This window comes from Elephantulus edwardii, unplaced genomic scaffold (genome assembly GCF_000299155.1).
Source record: "Elephantulus edwardii isolate Elephantulus edwardi_28Jun2011 unplaced genomic scaffold, EleEdw1.0 scaffold00026, whole genome shotgun sequence".
Taxonomy (NCBI): domain Eukaryota; kingdom Metazoa; phylum Chordata; class Mammalia; order Macroscelidea; family Macroscelididae; genus Elephantulus; species Elephantulus edwardii.
In genome coordinates, this window is record NW_006399776.1 from 5,569,954 (window position 1) to 5,590,858 (window position 20,905).

Genomic DNA, 20,905 nt, shown 5'->3' on the forward strand with positions numbered 1-20,905 from the left:
AGTAATATTGCATGAGTTCCTTGTTTTTCAATGCAGCGTAGTATTCCATTGTGTGAATATACCACAGCTTCTCTATCCATTCGTTTGTTGATGGGCCCCCTAATAACCTTTTAAGGTTACCAATTTCCCTTAAATTATTCCAGGTACCTGAAGATGAATTCTAGAAACCTGGAAAATGGTCATTAAATATTCTTATTTTGAAACATTATAATTTAGGAAAATATAATTTCTTCAGGACCCATTTTTTTATGGGGAAAATCACACTCACTTCATTATAAAGTGATAAAATAATTAAAGTGCTTATCTAATAGGAAGTCATCCCAGGCACTGTATAACGGCAACTGATGCTGTTATAGTTATTCTAGGTGAACAGCCCATTATTAGATGAATGGATCTCTGCAGAAAACAGAGTACCAGAGGAATGTCTGTGTTTCATTGACTATGCAAAGGCATTTGACTATGGGTCACAACAAACTGTGTCTAACTCTGAGAAGGATGGGAATCCCAGAACACTTGAATGTGCTTATGCACCGTTCAAAATCAGGAAAAGTGTATGCTAGGAATGTATCCTATCCACATAACTTTTCAATCTATATGTGGAACAGATGATCTGGGAGGCTGAACTCTATGAGAAGTAATGTGCCAGTAGGATTGGAGGAAGACTAATCAATAACCTGCGTTATGCAGATAACACACCTTGCTTACCAAAATTGAGTATGATCTGAGGTTTTTGCTGCAGAAGGACAAGGACTGCAGCTTTCAATATGGATTGAAGATCCACATTAAGAAAACAAAGGTTCTCACCACTGGGCCAATTTGCAGCATAGTAACAGACAGTGAAGAGACTGAGATTGTTAACAGCTTCAGCTTGCTTGGCTCCACAATTAACACTCTTGGTACCAGCAGCCAGGAAATTAAAAGACAAATTGCACTGGGAAAAAATCTACTGCCAGAGACCTCTCCACAGTACTGAAGAGAAACAATGTCAATTTAGACACTAAGGTGTGCCTGCTCCAGGCCATGGTCTTCATAATTACTTGCTATGCATCAGAGAGTTGGACAATGACCAAAGACAACAGAAGAAGAATCTTTGAGTTTTGGTGCTGGAAAAGAGTATTGAATATATTATAGACTACTAAGTGAACAAACAGGTATATCTTGGAGAGGGTGAAAGGAAGCTGCTCCTTGGATGCAAGGATTCTGAAGCTTTTGAAAAGGGACATCATGCTTGGAAGGGCGGAAGACCCTCAATGAGATGGACTGACTAACTGACGGGGAATGGGGATAGGTGTGTCAGATGATGAAACTGGCACAGCAGAGAGCAGAGTTCAGAGCTGTTGTACATAGGATGGCTATGAGTCAGAATCGACCCAACTGCACATAGCAACAGGTGAAAAGCCACCCTAGAAAATAGTATAATATTCTAATCATCCTAATTGCTAATGCATAATTACCTATCAACCAAAAATTTGTAGTTCAAGTTCTATATTATTTGTGTAACTATAAGTAGCCTTTTAATCACAACACTTTCAATTTACCCTCTAAGTTTCTAATCCTTTGCTAGTTCTCTACAGGCCCCATCTTTTCAACATCTCTAATCCTTGCTCCTTTAATTACCTAAGATTTCAGGTATTTGATACAGAAGACATCCATGAAATTATTCATATAAAAACTTTTAAGTTTGCAAATGCTTGTACCAACAATTCTTACAGACATGTGACTCTTACACCAACACAATCACAGGCACAAAGTTGATGCTGTATCTTGATTTTACTGATAAAGCCAAAGATAAATATCTAGAAAGTAGTATAAGCCTACCCCAAAGTAAAATTTGTACTTCAAGGTCATTACTCTCTTAACATGTAAAACTAGGTAGTATCCTTCTTGCATAACCTTTTTATAGTCTTTCAACACATAAAATTAGATAGTAACCTTATTGCATATTCTTTTGATACTTATAAACATGAGCAAAACCCCTCTTTGCAGCTATCGGTATATCCCTAAAGTAACGCTACAATCTTCTCTAAGTATTTTAGAGAGACTATGGGCAATCCTAGCAACCTCAAAGCCCAAAGTTACTTTTAATGCTGCATAGTTTTCAAGAAAGAAGGTCTTGCAGGATGCTTCATGGAAAGGATAAAGACTGCCACAGTACCTCTCTACACCACCCTACAAAGTATTCCACTCTTGTCAAGTACTTGCCCCTTTTTTAATCCCTAGAGTATTCTTCAGTCTAACATCCCATCAGGAACCGTTCTCAACCACCACAAACGATCAAAGACACTAAACATACTTTGCCTTTCTCGCCAAGCAAGCGCAAGCACGGCATAGACTACCCAGAACATTTAGCAGTGTCCCTCTTCGCTAATCCCTGGTTGTCAGAAAAACTTCACCTTCAGGAGCCCACACCTTCTCGCCCCCTCTCCCCAACACTGACGGCTCCACGCTCACTCTCGCACCTCCTCCAAAAACCCCAGTCTCTTGGGTTGGCGGGCAACACTTCCTATCTTCCAGGCTCGGATCGTCCGGCCTGCAGCCTGCTGCCCCGGTTCAGACCCAGTAGATCACGGCCCTTTTCGTTCCCCCGAGCTCAAGGCCCATCAGCCCGGTCTCTGCCCCGCCTCCCTACCTAAGGCGCCAAGTCCTCGGGGCTCAGTCTCAAGGCCGGGGATGAACTCCGAGGGCCACAGACGCTATAGAGAACACAGGATGGAGGCGGCATCAGTGGTCTGGGCACGGGACAGGCCAGGCCCTTAGGCCAGGAGGTCCCAGGCCCGGCCGGCTGCAGGTTCCCCGTGGCCCCGGCTCAGCCCTTCCGACCTGCTGGCCCCGCGCCTCCGCGGCCTGTCCTTACCTGATCTAGGTTCTCGTCGCTGCCGCTGTCTTCAGTATCCGAGTCGATCACGACGCGGCCTTTCCGCTTCTTAACCATGGTGGTCCCGCAGCACTCACCCCGGACGTCTCCCGGACTCCCGTCTAGCCCGTCTGCCAGTGGGATAGCCACTGCCGCCACTGCTACCGCCGCCACTGCTACCGCCGCCACCGCTCGACCTACACAAAGGCGACCGCGCATGCGCGCTCTGCTCCGCCTCTCCCCGCCTTGTCGCACGCCGTTCGCCGGCGCTTGAAGCCCCGCCCCTCTCCGCCCTTGACGCAGCGTGGGGGGCGTGGCCGCACGCGTGCTTAGTTCTGAGCAATGGGCTGCGGTTGGTTTGTGTAAGTCTCAGGAAACCCCCTATGTGTGTTTTGCTACGGGGGTCGAAGGGTAGTGCACTCCCTATTTGGTGGAGGTTGGGGCGGCGATGATTTGAGCCTACTTTGAAGAAGCACAGTGTCAGCAGGTACATCAGAAGCCTAGGAGAAATATGGACCGCATTGGATGGAGTTAGCCTGGGCTATCCAAGTGACACCTGAACTGAAACCTAGGGGATGCATGAGTTGCCAAGAAAGTGGAACAAGGGTATTCAGACACCTAAAACGGTCTAGAGAAGGATGGACAATCTCCTCCAGTGACATTAAGTGCTTCTGAAAACCCGCCGGAGTGCCAGCTGTGGGTCGGGTCCAACCCGACGGTAAACAACAGCAGCACGAGGACCTGTGGTAATAGGCAATGTTGGATTCAGGGAACAGAAAGTTCATTATGGGGAGTACAAAGAATGGTTAAGATGAGAGTTAAGGATGAGGAGGGTCGTAGTGGCTACATATTTCAGAGCCTAATAAATTGTGGTTTATGAAGATTATTTTTTAAAAGGTAGGAACAGTGTATCAGCAGGAAACTGCCAGAAAATCAAGCTGGATTTAGAAGAGACCTTGGACCAAAGGAATAGTAATTGCTGATAGATGGGTCTTGACTGAAAGCAGAGAATACCAGAAAGATATTTACTTGTGTTTTAATTGACTATGCTAAAGCATTTGGCTGTGTGGATCATTACAAAGAATGAATAACTTGTCGAGAAGAATGGGAATCCCAGCAAACTTAATTGTGCTTATGTGAGACCTAGACCAAGAGGTAGTTGTCAACAGTACAAGAAAGCACTGCACGATTTAAAATCAGGAAAAGTATGCATTAGAGTTGTATACTTTCCCCACACCTATTGAATGGTGACAAACAATTTGGCAAATAGGAAACTCTGGTGGCACAATCTGGAGTGCTAGCCTAAAGGCAGTGCCTCTCTGCCAGTCCCTCAGCTTCTCTTGGGAGGAAGACGTAAATTCCTCTCCTGAGTGATTTACTGCCTTTGAAAACCTACTGAATGTCAGGATTGAAGGAAGACTCAACAACTTGCTTAATGCAAATGATACATTTCTTGCAGGAAGTGAAGAGGACTTGAATCAGTAAATATAATCAGAGACTATAACCTTTAATATGGATTACATCTCAAAATTAAGATTACAACAATTCTCACTACTGGACCAATAGGCAACAGTATGATGGATAGGATAAAAGATTGAAGTTGTCGAGGATTAATTTTACTTAAAACCATACCCAACACCTATTATTGTTGTTATGTGCCCTCAAGGTGCCTGTGACTCATCGCAACAATACAATAGAACCTGAGCCAATCTTATCTGACAGACCTAATCCCATTTCTCCAGTCACAGTCCATCTCATCCTGGGTCTTCTTTCCTGTGCTGTCCCTCCACCCTTCCAAACATGATGTCCATCTCCAATGACTTCCTGACCACATGCCCAAAGTATGTGAGATGGAGCTTCAAAATCCTTGCCTCCAGGGAGCAACTTAGTTTTACCCTCTCCAGGACACATCTGTTTGTTCTCCTGGCAGTTCAGGTATGTTCAACACTCTTGTCCAGCACCACAACTCAAAGATACCGATTCTTCTATCATCTTTTGCTGTTGTCAGCTCTCAAATGGACAGCAGGTAATTGTGAAGACCATGGCCTGGATCAGGCACATCTTAGTCTCCAAACTGACATCATTGCTCTAGAGAGGTCCCTGACGGCTGACTTTCCCAATGAAATTGGTATTTTGATTTTTACTGCTGGTGCCAAGAGTGTTAACTGTGGAACCAAGCAAGCTGAGGCTTTTAACAATCTTTCTCCATATATGAAGCCGCCAAGAAAATCCCCAAAACACAACAACAAAACAACCAACTAATTGCCAGTAGAGTAGAAACCGACTAGCAGCTGACCCTTGAGCGGGGTTTTTTGAGGCTGTAAATCGCCTATCTTTCTTCCGAAGAGCAGTCGATGCATTTCAGTTGTCTTTTTGAGTTGGCCGTGCAACTACCTACCTACTAGGCTACCAGAGATCCCTACAGTAGCACCAGTCAAGATAATTTTGGAGAACAGCTTGGCAAAAAAAAAAATCTCAGTTTCCACAACGTGTTTGTGTTTGCTATTCGGCCGGGGTCTCCGCAAGGTACTGGAACGTTAGGATCTTAACTCCTGGTTTGTTATAGGACATGAAAAACCGATGGACCTAGACAGGAAATGTGGGTAACCCGAACAGGAAAAGTGAGGGACCAAAGGGAAGTCTCTTTTCGCTGTTTTCCTGCGAGGCTACCTGTTACCTACCGTGGCTAGTACGTCCACGACGCGGCCCGTAGACCGCGACGTGGCCCGAAGACCGTGGCAGGTGAGGATTGAGGAGATCGTCTCTCAGCAGTGAACGGATCTGAACCATTGTCTTGATTAGTGTCGGGGCTGAAAGCTGTGGCTGCAGAGTTAATTTTGCCGGTTATTGGATTTGTGACTTCAGTGTCCTGGTCTCTATAATTATATTTAGTAGCATCTCTTTGAGTTCTGGTGAGGAGTCAATGAACCTTCATTTAGAATACTTTCTGATACAAGTCTAGATACAATCTTTGCTAATGATAGTCACTTCGAGCCTCGTGTACGACATTCCCAGCAAAACTCACTGTGTCGTCCACCTAATGGGTTTGACCTTTTATTTATCGGTAAAAACAGGAAACAAACATCTATAATTAATATTATATTTTAGTGAGGTAACAATTTACTAAGTTTGTAAAATATGTTGAATAATATAATTTGTAATCCTTTCACCCTATAGAGCTTTTATTTTTCTCCTAATATTTTTCTCTTTATATTTTGGTGTTTCTACCAAAGTACTATAATATAGACAGTGTCATAGATGGAGTAAGGATTGAGTTTGCTAATGATTTAATCTTGCTTGGATTGACAGTCACCATTCTTGGCACCAGCAGTTAGGAAATCAAAAAGCGAGTTGCATCTGTTGTTAAGGATCTCTCCAGAGTGCTAAAGAGCAGTTATATCAGTTTACAGATTAAGGAATGCCTGATCCAGGCTATGTTCTTTTTACTTGCTTGCTGTGCACCGAGAGCTGGGATGAATAGGGATGACAGAAGAATCAATGCCTTTGGGTGTGGTGCTGGAGAAGAGTATTGAATGTATCATTTAATGTCAAGAGAATAAGTCTATCCTCAAGAGGGTGAAACCAGTTAGCTCCTTGGAGGCAAAGATTTTGAAACTCCATCTCACATACTTTGGTTATGATGCCAGGAGGGACTAATCCTTTTTTTTTTTTTTTGAAAACCCGATGAAGGAGTTTATTATCAGCTCTCGGGCAGGTTTGCTGTCTGAGGCCAAAGAAAGGCAGAGTAAGGCAGTAAAGTTACACATGGCGAAGCTATAGGTAAAGTTTTATATGCAGTGGGTTGGAGGTAGGGTGGTCTCTTCGGTGGTCAGCTCTCTATGGACAAAGCTGATTGGATGCCCTCTGCTTATTCTCTTATATGGAGCTACTTAGGACCCTTAGGCGGGTTATGTCATAGCTGATGGTTAGGCAGGATGCAGCCAGTGGTTGTGCTCTCTTCTGATTTGCTGTAGTTGTCTTACACCAGCATGATTAGAATGTCTCCCAGAAGTTGCAGTCAGTGTGGAATGTTGTCCAGCTCCCAGGTGGCCTTCCAACCAAGGGTGTCAATTGTGGATCCAAGTAAGATGAAGTTGTTGACAGTTTCAGTCTCTTCTGCATCCATCATCATCATGTTGCCTATAGGTCCAATGGTAAGAATTTTTGTTTTACTTGACATTGAGATACAATCCATAATGAAGACTGCAATCCTTGATCTTCTGCAACAAGTGCTTCAAAATCCTCCTCACTTTCAGCAAGCAAGGTTATGTCATCTGCATAATATAGGATGCCACATTACTCTTCATAGAGTCCAACTTATCAAATAAATTGGTCAGCATAAAGACTGAACAGGTATGGAGAGAGAAGACAGTACTGATGCACTCCCCTCTTAATTTTAAACCATGCAGTGGTCCTGTGCTCTGTTTGCACAACAGCCTCCTGGTCCAGGTATAGGATTCAAATGAGCAAAATTAAGTGCTCTGGGATTCCCATTCTTCTAAATATTAGTTATAACTTGTTATTATCCATATACTCAAATGCCTTTGCATAGTCAATAAAGCACAAAGAGACATTTTTCTGGTACTCTTTACTTTCAGCCAGGATCCATCTGACACAAGCAATGATACTTCTAGTGCCACAGCCTCTTCTAAATCCTGCTTGAATTTTGGCAGTTCCCTATCTATGTTCTGTTCTATTTTTTTTTTTAATGATCTTTAGTAGTATTTTGCTTTCATGTAATATTAATGATATTGTTCCATGGTTTCCACATTCTGTTCATCTTACTTGGCGTGAAAATTAACACCCTTGGTGCCAGCAGTCAGGAAATAAGGAAGGAGGGACTAATCCTTGAAGAAGAACATCATGCTTGGAAGGGTAGAGGGTCAGCGCAGAAGAAGAAGACAAAGGATAAGATAGATAGACATAGTAACTGTGGCATTGGGGTCAGGTGTGTCTGAGATGTTGAGCCATTGTTTATAGGGTCACTATGAGTCATGGTTTACTTGATGGCATATACAACAACGTCAGTGTATACGGAATTCCTTCTTGTTTGTGTTATAGACAAAGTGTAGTGTTCCTGAGCATCATTTTTGTGATTATATAATTTTCCATTTGTGTGATTTATAATTTTTCTGAAATTCCTATAGATGTAGGTTTAAATAATTTAAGCATAACCTATTATGGAAATTTAGATATTACCTATATCTGGAGCACCTTGTAGACCCTGTGGGGTAGCTTAGGCTTTATTCTGAAGAACAAGAGGAGTCAATGAAAAATTTAAATAAGAAAGGTGAAATATTAGTCTTATGTTATAGATCCTAGATGTGGAATCAGATTGCTCCTTAGGAGCAAGGAATGCAAAGCTTTGTCTTCCATACTTTAGGCATGGTATCAGTATAACAGTACTCTTCTTTCCGTGTTTATTATTTCCATTTGCCCTTTGCTGACTGTCCTCTTGACAAAGCTCTGGTGGCATTGTGGTAAGGAATAGTGCTGCCAACTCAAAAGTGTTCAAATCTACCATTTTCTTCATGGGAAAAAAATAAGCAGTCTCCTTTGTGAGATTTACTGCAAATGAATATCCCCTGGAGGGTCAGCTGTGGGTTGGTTCTGATTTGATGGTTGTTGCTGTGTAGTGTTGAGTTGATTTTCCACCTTTTTCCCTTGGAGCAGCTGGTGGTTTTGAACTGTGTATTTTTGCCTTGGTAATGTAATTCCTTACCACGAAGCCACCAGAGCTCCCACTGGAGGTCAGCTATAGGTCAGTTTTGATTCAGTGGCACACAACAACAATAGCATTACTTTTTGCCTTCTGAAAGAGCTCTGGGTACTTGATGTGTTACAAGTTGCATTGGTAGTCCAAAAGCTCTTCAAATCTTCCAGCCATTCCACGGGAGACAGATGGGCAATCTCCTCCTGTAAATTTCCAAAGCCTTGGAAACCAGATGGAGAGTCTCTATGAATTGGAATCTACTTGGTGTCACTGGGTTTGTTTGGCTCTTTGATTCCTATTTTCTGAGTATTATCACTAGGCAAATGCTACACTTTTGATCATGTATGATTGTATGTTCTAAGTTGTATAGAATTTTCTGGTTTTGTTTGCTTTGTATGCCTGTCTAAGGAGCCTGCTGATGTAGATCATTAGACTGCTGACCAAAGGTTGGATGTTTGAATTTACTAGCTGCTCCATGGGAGAAAGATGACCCAGTCTCCTCCCATAAAGATTTATAGCCTGTGAAACACAATGGTGCATCACTATGACTTGACTACACATCAGTGGGTTTGGATTGGATTTTTTGTTTGTTTGTTTATTGCTTGGCTAAAAGGTGAGCAATGGTGATAACTTCAGTTCCAGGCTTGAAGAATAACTAAAATCCATAGTCTCAGGGATTCTGCCAATATGTATAAGACCAGTACGCCTAGGCTTTTATTATATCTAATTTTCTTTCACATCTTTCTCCCACCATCTCCAGAACCCCTTTCAGAGCAGTTAGTTGTGGTAGCTGGACATCTGTAAAAAGAGCAAGGGTGATGGTGGAGTGACTGAGTTAGACTTCCACTAACTCCGTAAAGAACTGTCCTTACCAATAACATCCAATATGTAAAACCAATCCTGTGGTAAGACATAGTCCCCCACACTAATGCCCCTACTTCTATTAATCTATTAATTAATTGCAAAAGTTGTGGAGTTTGTTAAGGACATAGGTTGAGGGGTGTCAGGGAAATCAAAAGATAATACATACTGAAAGTCCAGTTTCAGTCCACCAACAAAAATAAACTATTTTACTCAGTCATCCAGCAAGTCTTGTCTTATAGCGGTCAGCTTTTCTGACTTCATCCTCTTGGCCTTGTCAGACTATGCCTTGCCATAGTCTCTTTAAACTCTGTTCAGCTATCTCTAGTATGTTGTTCCCACAGGTGTTGATGATATAGAAGATACTGATCATTGTTGAGTCATGTGCCTGCATTTGAGGCAGCTGGAGAATACTCTCCTCCCCTTTAGGAGGGACTAAGGCAGTAGCTAGAAAAACCGTTTAGAAAATGCTCCCACCACAGCATCATCTGGTTTTCAGGGTTGTGGAAGCTGGGTTTCCATGATCCATTAGCCCTTTGGACTAGTTTTTCCTTTGTGCCTTTGATTTTCTTAGCTCTTGTTTGGGAGAGTTCAATAGTTATATCTTAGTCTAGTGGAAGGATTTAAGACCAGGGTTCTAGTTCAGATTTCCCTACTGATTTACATTGTGACTGACATTAGGTAAATCATTAAAAATTTATTATCTGCTTCACAAAGAAAGGAAATATCCACCTAATTTGCCTCACAGGAATTTTGTAGATTATGTGAAATATTATATGTCATTGTTGTTTACTGTGGAGTTGGAACTGACCCATAGCTGACCCTCCAGCAGGTTTTCAGAGGCAGTGAATTGCATGGGAGGAGAGTACACATCTTTCTCCCACGGAGCAGCTGCTGGCCTTGAACTGTGTGCCTTTGGAATTGCAGCACAGCTTCTTTCTACTTTATATGTAATTTGAAAATATTAAGAATGGTATTTGACCCCAGTCAAAATAGCAAAATTTAACAGAACAGCAAGCAACAAATGCTGGCGAGGTTGTGGAGAAACTGGAACCCTGATTCACTGTTGGTGGGAGTGTAAAATGGTGCAGCCCCTGTGGAAAGCGGTATGGCGCTTTCTCAAAAAGTTGCAAATAGAGATACCATTTGACCCAGCAATTCCACTACTGGGAATATACCCTGAAGAGACCATAGCTGACATCCAAGCAGATATATGCACACCCATGTTTATTGCAGCTTTGTTCACAATAGCAAGGAGTTGGAAACAACCTAAGTGCCCATCAACAAACGAATGGCTAGAGAAGCTGTGGTATATTCGCACAATGGAATACTATGCTGCATTAAAAAACAAGGAACTCATGCAATATTATTCAAAATGGTCGACTCTGGAGAACATTATGCTGAGTGAAATATCCCAGTCACAAAAGGACAAATATTACATGATGCCACTGTTGTAGAATGGGACTGTCCTTGGGGTTGGGGAGAGACTGAGTAAGATGGGTTCATTAATGTATACTGCACTGAAACAGAGGAGGGAGAGAACTGTTTAAAAGAGAGATATAACTGGGTATTTCTGTCATCACAGGAGACTAGAGCGAGGGCTACATGGTGGAGGGGACCTGGGGGAGGGTTTGTAAAACAATGAAAGAATCTTTTCTTTTACTTTTCCATAATTTTTGGACTCATGTACTTATAACTTGTTAGTCAAATTTGTGTCTTCTAGGTTGCAACACCCCCATGATACATCTTCAAGGATATGAACATGTACGGCCAAGCACAATCAATAAGAGTGCATCTAAATTCCAAAATCAATCTCCATAATAGTCTGTGTGTTTCCTACTGCCAAAGGGGCCCTTTAGAGTAGTGAGAGAAGATCTTCACCCTGAAACCCACAGCGTCCCTTCTCAGCAGGAAGTAGCTAAGAGAATACGCCATCCCCTTTTCCTTATGACTCAGGGTGAAGTCTCTCTCAGGGAGGAGTGATAGGGAATGGCAAAGGACACATTGACAAAGAAGATTAATCAGAACTGGCTTTGACAAGCACTGTGGCATTTGGACAAGAACAAACTGGGAGGAGGGTAGAGAGAATAGTGCAACAATGAATGAGTGGAAGCCCAAAATCTCTGTAAATGTTTATGAAAATTAATAAAATATAATTATAGAAAAAAAAGAATGGTATTTGAACTTGAGGTACTGTTTTAATACTACTGTTGTTTAGGGTCTGTCTTTGGGTAGCAAGTAGTGATTCATCTCCAAAGCCTTGTTGCTCTAAGTGTGAGCCTGGACTAAAGTTTGTTGCACAGACAGAATCTTGAGACCTTCAAATTAGAACTGAGTCATAGCAGACCCTTTAGGAGGCTTTTGGAGTCTGTAAATCACATGGAAGCCCCTCTTTCTCCCTAGGAGCTGCTGGTGGTTTAGATCTGTTAAAATAGAAAACCTTTTGTAGCTATCATTTCCTCTAATCTTTGGAAGAATCCTGTAGAGTAGGTAGAAGAGGATTCCAAAGATCAACTGGTTTACCTGAGATTTGTGTTGAGTGCTGTTGAGGGTCCATTCTGACTCTTAACCCTATGTGACAGTACAACTTCCCCTTAGGGTTTTCTTATCTATAGAAGGATGGGCAGTCTCCTCCCTGCAATTTACTGCCTCTAAAAATCCATGGTGGGTCAGCTATGAGTTGGTTCCAACTTGAAAGCACACAACAACAGTCTGTATAGGAAGAATTGACAGGTCTTTTTTCCATAGACCCACTGAGTAAGTTCAAACAGTGAACCACTCAGTTAGCAGCTGCGTAACAGTCCACCACAGGTCTCATTTATTTTCCTGAAGGTGAACAGCTTTATTAAGTTTTGCAATATGAATCCACCAATATTTCAGTCTGTCAAAGTCATTGTTGTAAAAATGGAACTGATTCACTGCAGATCTTCCAGCATATTTGACTTCTTAAAAGAATTTTATTTTTTAAAATTTTTCTTGTTGTGTACCATTTAAACAGATCTTGCAGGCACAAGAGGAGATTGCCCCTCCTTCACCAGCAAAGCATCTGGTGGATTTGAACTGTGTATGTCTGGGATTGCAATGCAGCTTCTTGCCATTAGGCCACCAGAGCCCCCTGATATATCTTCTTGAAATAGATTTTGGCATAGTAATTGAATTATCTGCAATTGATTATTAGATCCCTAAAGATAAAGACATTATTTTTATTCATCTTGGTATCATTCACAATGCATAATAGACAATGCTTCACTCATAGTAGGCACCAGGAAAATATTTATAGACTTAGAAGGTGAATTAATTAATTTCAGATTATATAACCTGTGTTGAATTTGAAATTGTGCATTCATTGCTTCAGTGGTAACTTTTTGAATGTCTCTTCTGTTATAGGTTGGGCTGCTTGCTAATACTACAGGAAGAATTTTTACACTTTGACTTTTTCTTCTCATGGCTTTGATTCACAAATTGCTGAATGGTATTTATATTTTCAGAAAATGCCAGATTACAGGTACGGCTTCACACCTATTTTGGGGTCCTCACTTTGCAGACTACTGTTCCAGTAGTCTTCAGAAACCTGTGGCTGCTCCTGGCAAATCTGACTCCTCTGAGAAGAAAACAGAAAGGAATTTACAAGGACATCATCAGACCGGAGTTTCTTTGGACATAACTTCTCCTGAGGAGAAACCTGAAGTTAGTTTTGATAAAGCCATTCGAGATGAAATAAAGGACCATTTTAGGCGTCTGAAGGATCAATTTATGATCCAGTGGATAGGACCAGAAGGCCGCCCCCTGCATGAAGTCTTAAAGGAACAAGCTAAGGTTGTCTGGCAGTTTCGTGGAAAAGAAGATTTGGATAAGTGGATAGTGACTTCTGATAAAGTGATTGGGGGAAGAAGTGAAATATTCTTGAAAATGGGCAAGAATAACCAAAGTGCATTGCTGTATGGAAATCTAAACTCCGAAGCCCCTCACGATGGGGAGAGTAGCCGCAGTGGGTACTGTGCAATGATATCCAGAGTCCCAAAGGTAGGTTTTCTAGTGAACAGCAGTAAACTATAGCATGAACTATAAAGCAACTTATGTTTTTGTAAATGAAAACACCTGACAGTTTGTAATTGGGTACATGTATGAAGCAATTGAATTCTGGAGGATAGGTTCTCTTGTTTTAGTTGAAAGTCAGGTGTAAACTATTGGTTTTTTTTATTTTGTTCACTATTGTGTGTGGACCTTTGTTTTAAAAGTCTGTTGGGCCCTCAGGCCTGCTGTTAATTTTGTTGGGGAAAAACATTCTTCTAAGTTGTACAGCTCTGGTCTCCCAGTTTGCTGTACTGGGGGTAACTTGGGGTTGCTGTGATACTGAATATTGTGCCACTAGTGTGTCTAATGCCATAATGGTTACCCATGGTAGACAGTGTTTGGTGGAGCTCCCAGAGTAAGACAGGCTTGGAAGCAGGGTTGGCATCTATTTCCTAAACAAGATGTCATTGGAAACTCTACGAATATTAGAGAAAAATAGTTATAGAATGGTGTTCAGATCTTTTGTTCATAGCATGACTCGACAGCACTTTACAACAACATGATTTATGTGTTGGGCTAACTCCTGGGCACAAGTATACCAGTAAAGAGAAATCATAAAAGGGAAATGGTTCCTCAGGGGTCTTATTTCTGGGCATCTCTTTAGGGCAGGGTAGAACATTCTTATATTTGTTTTAGAAAATATTTTCACTTTTTAAAATTGTGTTTAAGTGAAAATTTACAAAGCAGAATGTTTTTCATTCAACCATTCAATTACATTTTGTCTTTTAACGTTAATTGTAATGAACACCAACAATGTTACTGAACTCTTCTCACTTCCTCCCTGAAAATTTCATTCCCACCAATCCTTCTGTGCTACCACTTCCAGCCTCAGTGCTTTATCTTTGGGCAAATGCTACTCTTTTGACCTCATAAAGTTGGTTAGTCTAAGGATGAGTCCCTTCCTGTTGTTACTGGTCACCTTATAGGCCTGTCTATTTGGTTAAATGTTAAGTTTTGTTTCAGCTTTAGAGGCTAAGAACCATGATCTTGGGGATTTCATTGTCTTTTATCACTTATCATTGTCATTTATAATCTGTTTTTTGTTAAAGTTTTCACATTTTCTTACATATTTACCCCCACTCTATCCAGGATCTCCATTTTAGAATGGTCATCAGTGATAGCCAGTTGTGGAAGTTGAAATTTATGTGGTCCAGTAGTCCTTTTAGACTGGTTGTTTCATTACATCTTTGCTTTTCTTCAGTTTTTGTTCAGGACAGGGAGAGAAAATAGTTGGCTGCTTGCAGCTCTTAAGACCCTAGTTGCTTCTCATCAAAGGAGAATGTAGAACATTGTCTTTGTGGACTCTGTACATGAGCTCTTTGTCCCCTAAGATCTTAAGATCGCAGAACCATCAACTCATTCCCTTAAGGGTGCTTGGATATTATTAAGAAGCTTCCAGACTGTTACCTCCTCCTGTAGGCTCTGCTGTGTACATGTTGTCGTTAAGTGCCGTCAAGTTGCAGACGAGTCATAGTGACCCTATGAACAAAAGACCTGAACACTTATATAACTTTCATTGGTTCTCTAAGTACATAGAGTTTCTGGAGGCAAGCTATTTTGGAAGTGGATGCCACTCCTGTTTCCAAGCCTGTTTTAATCCGGGTGCTCCACCAAACACTGCCTACCATGGGTAACCATTATTGTATTTGACACACCAGTGTCACAGTGTTTAGCACCAGTGCTATGCCACTTAGAAGAATGTTTGACCAAAAACAATTAAAACCAGGCCTGGGGACCATACATTATATGTATATTTATAGCATGGCAAATCTCCCATGTGATTTACTGCCTTTGAAAACCCACTGGAGGGTCAGCTATGGGTTGGTTTCAATTCAGCGACACACAACAACAATGTGAATAAAGAATATCTGCCAAATCCAGGTACAGTCAGGGTGTATAGTTTTTTCACCTATCCATACCTGTTCATTTTGCTCTCTACTATCTATTGACTGCATTTCTTGTGTACCTCTCTGTGCCTTCCCTTTCTTCAGTAATACTGTGCTGATCATCCACTTATTGTTTTTTATTTTTCCCTTCACCCATTTTTATATGTGACTGATAACTATTTACACAAATTTCTTCCCCTCTCCTTCCCTTTCCACTTCTAGTATTCAAAATGATTCTTCTTTCTGTGTATAAACTTTCCTTCGCTTTTTAGAATAGTGGTCTTAAACAATATTTGTCCTTTTGAAAATAATTTCTTTCATTTAGCCTAAGGTCCTCTAAATGTGTTGTGCAGTGTTCTTTGAATTCTTCATTGTCCTTTAGTGTTGCGTAGTACTCCTTTGTGTGACTTTATCATATTTACTTGAACCATTTTTCCATTGATAGATTGTTGTTGTTGTTGTTGTTATGTGCCATCGAGTCGTTTGTGACTCATAGTGACCCTATGTACAAAAGCCCTAAACGCCATTCTTTGCAATGCCAACCTTACTGTCTCGAACACATTCATTCCCACCACTCTACTCACAAAATCGATCCATTTCATCAAGGGTCTTCCTCTTCCAAACATGATGTTCCTCTCCAAGGACCAGTCCCTCCTTGCAACATACCCAAATTATGTCACACGAAGCTTCAGAATCCTTGACTCCAGGGAACATTCTGATTTCATCCTCTCCAGGACAAACCTGTTTGTTCTAGCAGTCCATGGTATGTTCAACACTCTTCTCCAGCACCACAGCTCAAAGGCATCAATTCTCTTTCTATCATTCCTATTCACCGTCCAACTCTCCAATGCATAGCATGTAATTGCAAAGACAATAGCCTGGATCAGGTGCACCTTAGTTTCCAGTCTGACATTGTTGCACTTCAGTACTCTTGAGAGGTCCATCACTTGGGTTTTTTCTGTCTCTTTGCGATTGCAAATAATGGTGCCTTAAACATGGATATGCATTTATCTGTGTCCCAGCTCTTATTTCTTTTGAATATATGCCTAGTAATGGGGATTGCTGGATCAAATAGTATTTCCATTTCCAAGTTTTTAAGGAAATACCAAACTACTTTCCATAGTAATTGTTCTTTTGCATTCCAGTCAGTAATATATCAGAATTCCAATCTCTCCACACCTTTGCCAGCATTTATTTATTGTCTTAATGAACGTTGGATTGTTGCAGGGGTGAGATGGTATCTCATTGTTGTTTCAATTTTCATCTCTTTAATGATGATGGATGGAAAAGAGATTGAGGTTAACAGTTACTGCTTGCTCAGCTCCACAATCAACACTTTTGGCACCAACTAGCAGTCAAGAAATCAAAAGGTCAGATACTTTGCTGGAGAAGGAGGGGCAGTATCCTCCTTTGCTAGTCAGATTGGGTTTTGGTAGTACACAAGAAGAAGAAAAAAAAAGAAATCAAAAGGTGAATTGCGGGAGCTCTGGTGCCTAGTGGCAAGAAGCTGCACTGAATCCCAGAGGTACACAGTTCAAATCCACAGATGCTTTACTGGAGAAGGAGTGGCAATCTCTTCCTGTACCAGTTAGATATGAATTGACAGTACACATGCAATAAATAATTTTAAAAAAGATGAATTGCATCAGTTCTCCCCCTCCTCTGTTTCAATCCTGTATACATCATTCCTCCCTTCCTTCTCTGTCTTCCCTCAACCCTGATGTCAGTCCCATTTTACAACAGTGGCCCTATATATTTGTCCTTTTGTGACTGAGATATTTCACTCAGCAAAATGTCCTCCAGGGTCATCCATTTTGCATAATATTTCATGAGTTCCTTGTTTTTCAACGCTGCATAGTATTTCATTGTGTGAATATACCAGAGCTGCTCTGTCCATTCATTTGTTGATGATATAATTTCGGGTTTTACATCTAGGTTCTTGATTCATCTTGAGTTAGTTTTTGTGCATCGTGTGAGGTGTGGGTTTTGTTTCCATATTTTTACAAATAGATAAACCAGTTTGCGAGCACTATTTATGGCTTCCCCTTTTAGTGGATGTCATCTCTAAGTCAATGATACTTGTCTGTAGGTGAAGGGATTTGCTTTTGGGCTTTTAATTCTTTCTGATTGATTTATGTATTTGTTACTATGCCAGTACTGTATTGTTTTGGTTATGGTGACTGTGTAATAGCTTTTTAAAATTGGGAAGCGTAAGGCCTTCTACATTTTTTAAAATTTTCAGTGGTGCTTTGCTTCAATTGTAACCTCTTTCCTTTTCATGTTAAATTGGTTATTGTGTTTTCTGTCTCTTTGAAGAGTTATAAGGGGTTCTAAATCTGGATTGCATTATATCTGCCGTTCACTTTTGATAGTATTGAAATTTTCACAGTAACATTCTTATGTGTGAAGACTCCTGAAAAGTTAGCTATTAGATAAGCTGGGGAGATTTTCATCTTTTCTAAGATAGATCACTGTCCTTGTAAACAGGCTTTCCTTCGAGTGGATATAGGTCAGTCTATAGGATATTTTTTTCTTTTTAAAAAACTTTTTATGTTTAATAATTTTGTATTTATAGAAGTTACAAAAAAAAGTTACAAAGATAAGACAGAGGGGAGCTCTGGTGGCCTAGTGGCAAGGAGCTGCAACTACAATCCCAGAGGTGCACGGTTCGAATCCACCAGATGCTCTGCCGGGGAAGGAGGGACAATCTCCTCCTGTACCAGTCAGATCTGATTTGATGGTACACGCACACAAAAATAATAAAATAAAAAAAACAAAGATAAGACAGAGCGTTCCTGTGTATTCCTCAAAACTCAAACTCACTGTTGTTTAGTCCTAAGCAACTCTCCAGTGGGTTTCTGCGTCTGTAAATTTCACATGGAGATTACCCGTCTTTTTCCCAAAGAGCCACTGTTACTTCAAACCACCAGAGAGGCACCATTTCTTGGGTTGGCAGTGTAACTTGCTTTTGACAGTGCCACTAGAGCTTCCTGTACCTCTCAGCCAGCTTCCCCTATTGTTAACATATTGTTTCAGAAGCTGTATACCACATGGGAAGAGATTCCCTATTTTTCTTTTTTGTTGAACTGTTAGTGAATTTGAACTGCCTGTCTTTCTGTTGGCAGCAAAACTTCCTATCCACTAGGTGGCCTGTTAACTAACGTCTAGACTCTATTTAAATTTCACCGTCTTTTCTGTTAGGGAGCTCTGCTGGCCTAGTGTTAAGAATCTGTGTTGCAGTCCAGAAGACGTGGTTTGAACCCACCAGGTGCTCCACAGAAGGATGGGCAATTTCCCCCTATGCAATTGTAATTGTTATGTGCCTGCAACTCATAGCAACCATATGTACAACAGCCCTAAACCCTGCTCTATCCTGTGCCAATCTTACTGTCTCTGACATACCTACTTCCATTACCTCAGTCACTGAATCAGTCTGTCTCATTAAGGATCTTCCTCTCTTGTTCCGTCCCTCTAGCCTCCCAAGCATGACGTCCCTTTCTAGTGACTGATCCCGCCTTGCAACTTATCCAAAGTAAGTCAAACGAAGCTTCAGAATTCTTGCCTCCAAGGAACAGCCTGGTCTCATCCTCTCTAGGACGAACCTCTTTGTTCTCCTAACAGTCCTGATATATTCAATACTCTTCTCCAAAACAGCTCAAAGGCATCTATTCTTCTTCTCTCATCCCAGTCATTTTCCAGCTTTCTGATGCATAGCAAGTAATTGCAAAGGCTATGGCCTGGATCAGGTGTACCTTAGTCTCCAGACTGTAATCTTTGTTCTTCAGTACATTGGAGAGTTCTCTGACAGCCAACTTTTCCATTGCAATTTGGCTTTTAACTTCCTGGCTACTGATACCAAGAATGTTGATTGTGGAGGCAAGTATACTAAAGCTGTTAACAATTTCAGTCTCTTCGTCAATTATGATGCTGCCAATTGGCCCAGTGTTGAGAATCTTTGTTTTCTTGATGTTGAGTTTCATTCCATATTGAAGGCTGCAGCAAGCGCTTTAGGTCCTCCTCACTTTCAGCTACCGGGGTTGTATCATCTGCATAAGGTAGATTGTTGAAGAGTCTTCTTCCAATCCTGAAAAACCCGCTGGAGGGTCAGCTATTGGTTGGTTCCGACTTGATGGTACAGAACAACTGTTCTATTATTTCTATTAATATCCTCTTTCTGTTCCAAGACCCTGTTTAGGATGCAACATTGTATTGTCATATCTCATTTGTCTCTTCTGATAATCTATAGTTTCTTAATCTTTCATTGCTTTCTATGAGAATTTGAGTATTACTGGCTCTGTATTTTAGAAAATGCCCCCTAATTTGTTTCTTTTTTTCTTTTTTTAATTGTAGCCTGTTTTTTTTAATTTACGTGTTAGTATATCAGGCAGGATTCCAACTTTTTACTTTTAATATCAGTGCTACTCTAAACTACTTTCTGGGATTTTAGATTCATGTAATCCCTTTCTTAACTTTCTGGTTTATCCTGTGGGACAAAAGCAATGACAAGGATACTGTTTAAGCTGGTTTAATTTGTTTATTTCTTATACTCGTCCATCTTATTAGACTGGAATTAAGAGTTTGGGGGAGGACCACCACAGAGTTGAAGGACTTTTCTGATCACATGATCATATTGATAGATATGTATAAGTGTGACCTGTTGATAATGATGTTGAGTTTGATCCCTTGGTCAAGGCAGTATTTGCTTGGTTTCTCTACTATAAAATATCTTCCCCCTCCTTTCCTTTCCATACTCAGTTCTTTGGAAGCATATGAAAAGGGCATTTAGGGAAAGAGAAGTAGGTTAAGCTCTATCTCCTGGAAAGGGAGGATCTACATAAAATATGTGGAATACTTACTTGATTCCCCCCCCCCATTTATTTATTCTCTCTGAAATTTAGTATGGACTTATATTTTGATATGTGATAGTGTTGTAATGCCAATTATTCCAGCTCTGGCCATTGAGAACTCTTCTAGGTTTATGTCTGTGTCCCTTTGACATGCTTCTATCCTTCTATTTTTAGAATAGTTTTTGTCACTACCAGATGCTCATAGTCATCTTACATTTTCTTTGTCTCTGCCCCAAAATTATCAATTTCTTGAAGGAATGTTATTTTATGTTTTGGGAATGGTATTAGCATTACAACAGTCCAGAATGAGAGGTGCAAAGCAAGGTGGACTGGGGGTAGAGGCAAGGGAGGAAATTGTACAACAATGAAAGAATCTTTTTTTATTTTGTTTTATTTTATTATTTTTTGTGTATGTACCGTCACATCAGATCTGACTGGTACAGGAGGAGATTGCCCCTCCTTTTCCAGCAGAACATCTGGTGGATTCGAACCGCATACCTCTGGGATTGCAGTGCAGCGTCTTGCCACTAGGCCACCAGAGCTCCCTCGAAAGAATCTTTTTAAAGAGAAAAGCAAACTGGTGGGGGCATAGGGAGGAAAATGTACAATAGTCAATGAATTGAAATCCAAGTTTTCTGTAAACTTTCGTTAAAATAGCAATTTAAAAAAT

At 40.9% G+C, this 20,905-nt stretch overlaps 2 protein-coding genes across 2 annotated transcripts in view; one reads left to right on the forward strand and one right to left on the reverse strand.

Moving 5' to 3' along the window:
• The window catches only part of RTF1 (Rtf1, Paf1/RNA polymerase II complex component, homolog (S. cerevisiae)), a 41,132-nt gene extending 38,059 nt beyond the window's left edge, over positions 1 to 3,073 (reverse strand). The window contains exon 1 of the mRNA XM_006882994.1: positions 2,855 to 3,073. Coding sequence (XP_006883056.1) covers positions 2,855 to 3,073 — 219 coding nt within the window. The remainder of the gene's footprint in view (positions 1 to 2,854) is intronic.
• Positions 3,074 to 12,872: 9,799 nt separating this feature from the next.
• Positions 12,873 to 20,905, forward strand: part of NDUFAF1 (NADH dehydrogenase (ubiquinone) complex I, assembly factor 1) — a 28,550-nt gene continuing 20,517 nt past the window's right edge. The window contains exon 1 of the mRNA XM_006882995.1: positions 12,873 to 13,451. Coding sequence (XP_006883057.1) covers positions 12,873 to 13,451 — 579 coding nt within the window. The remainder of the gene's footprint in view (positions 13,452 to 20,905) is intronic.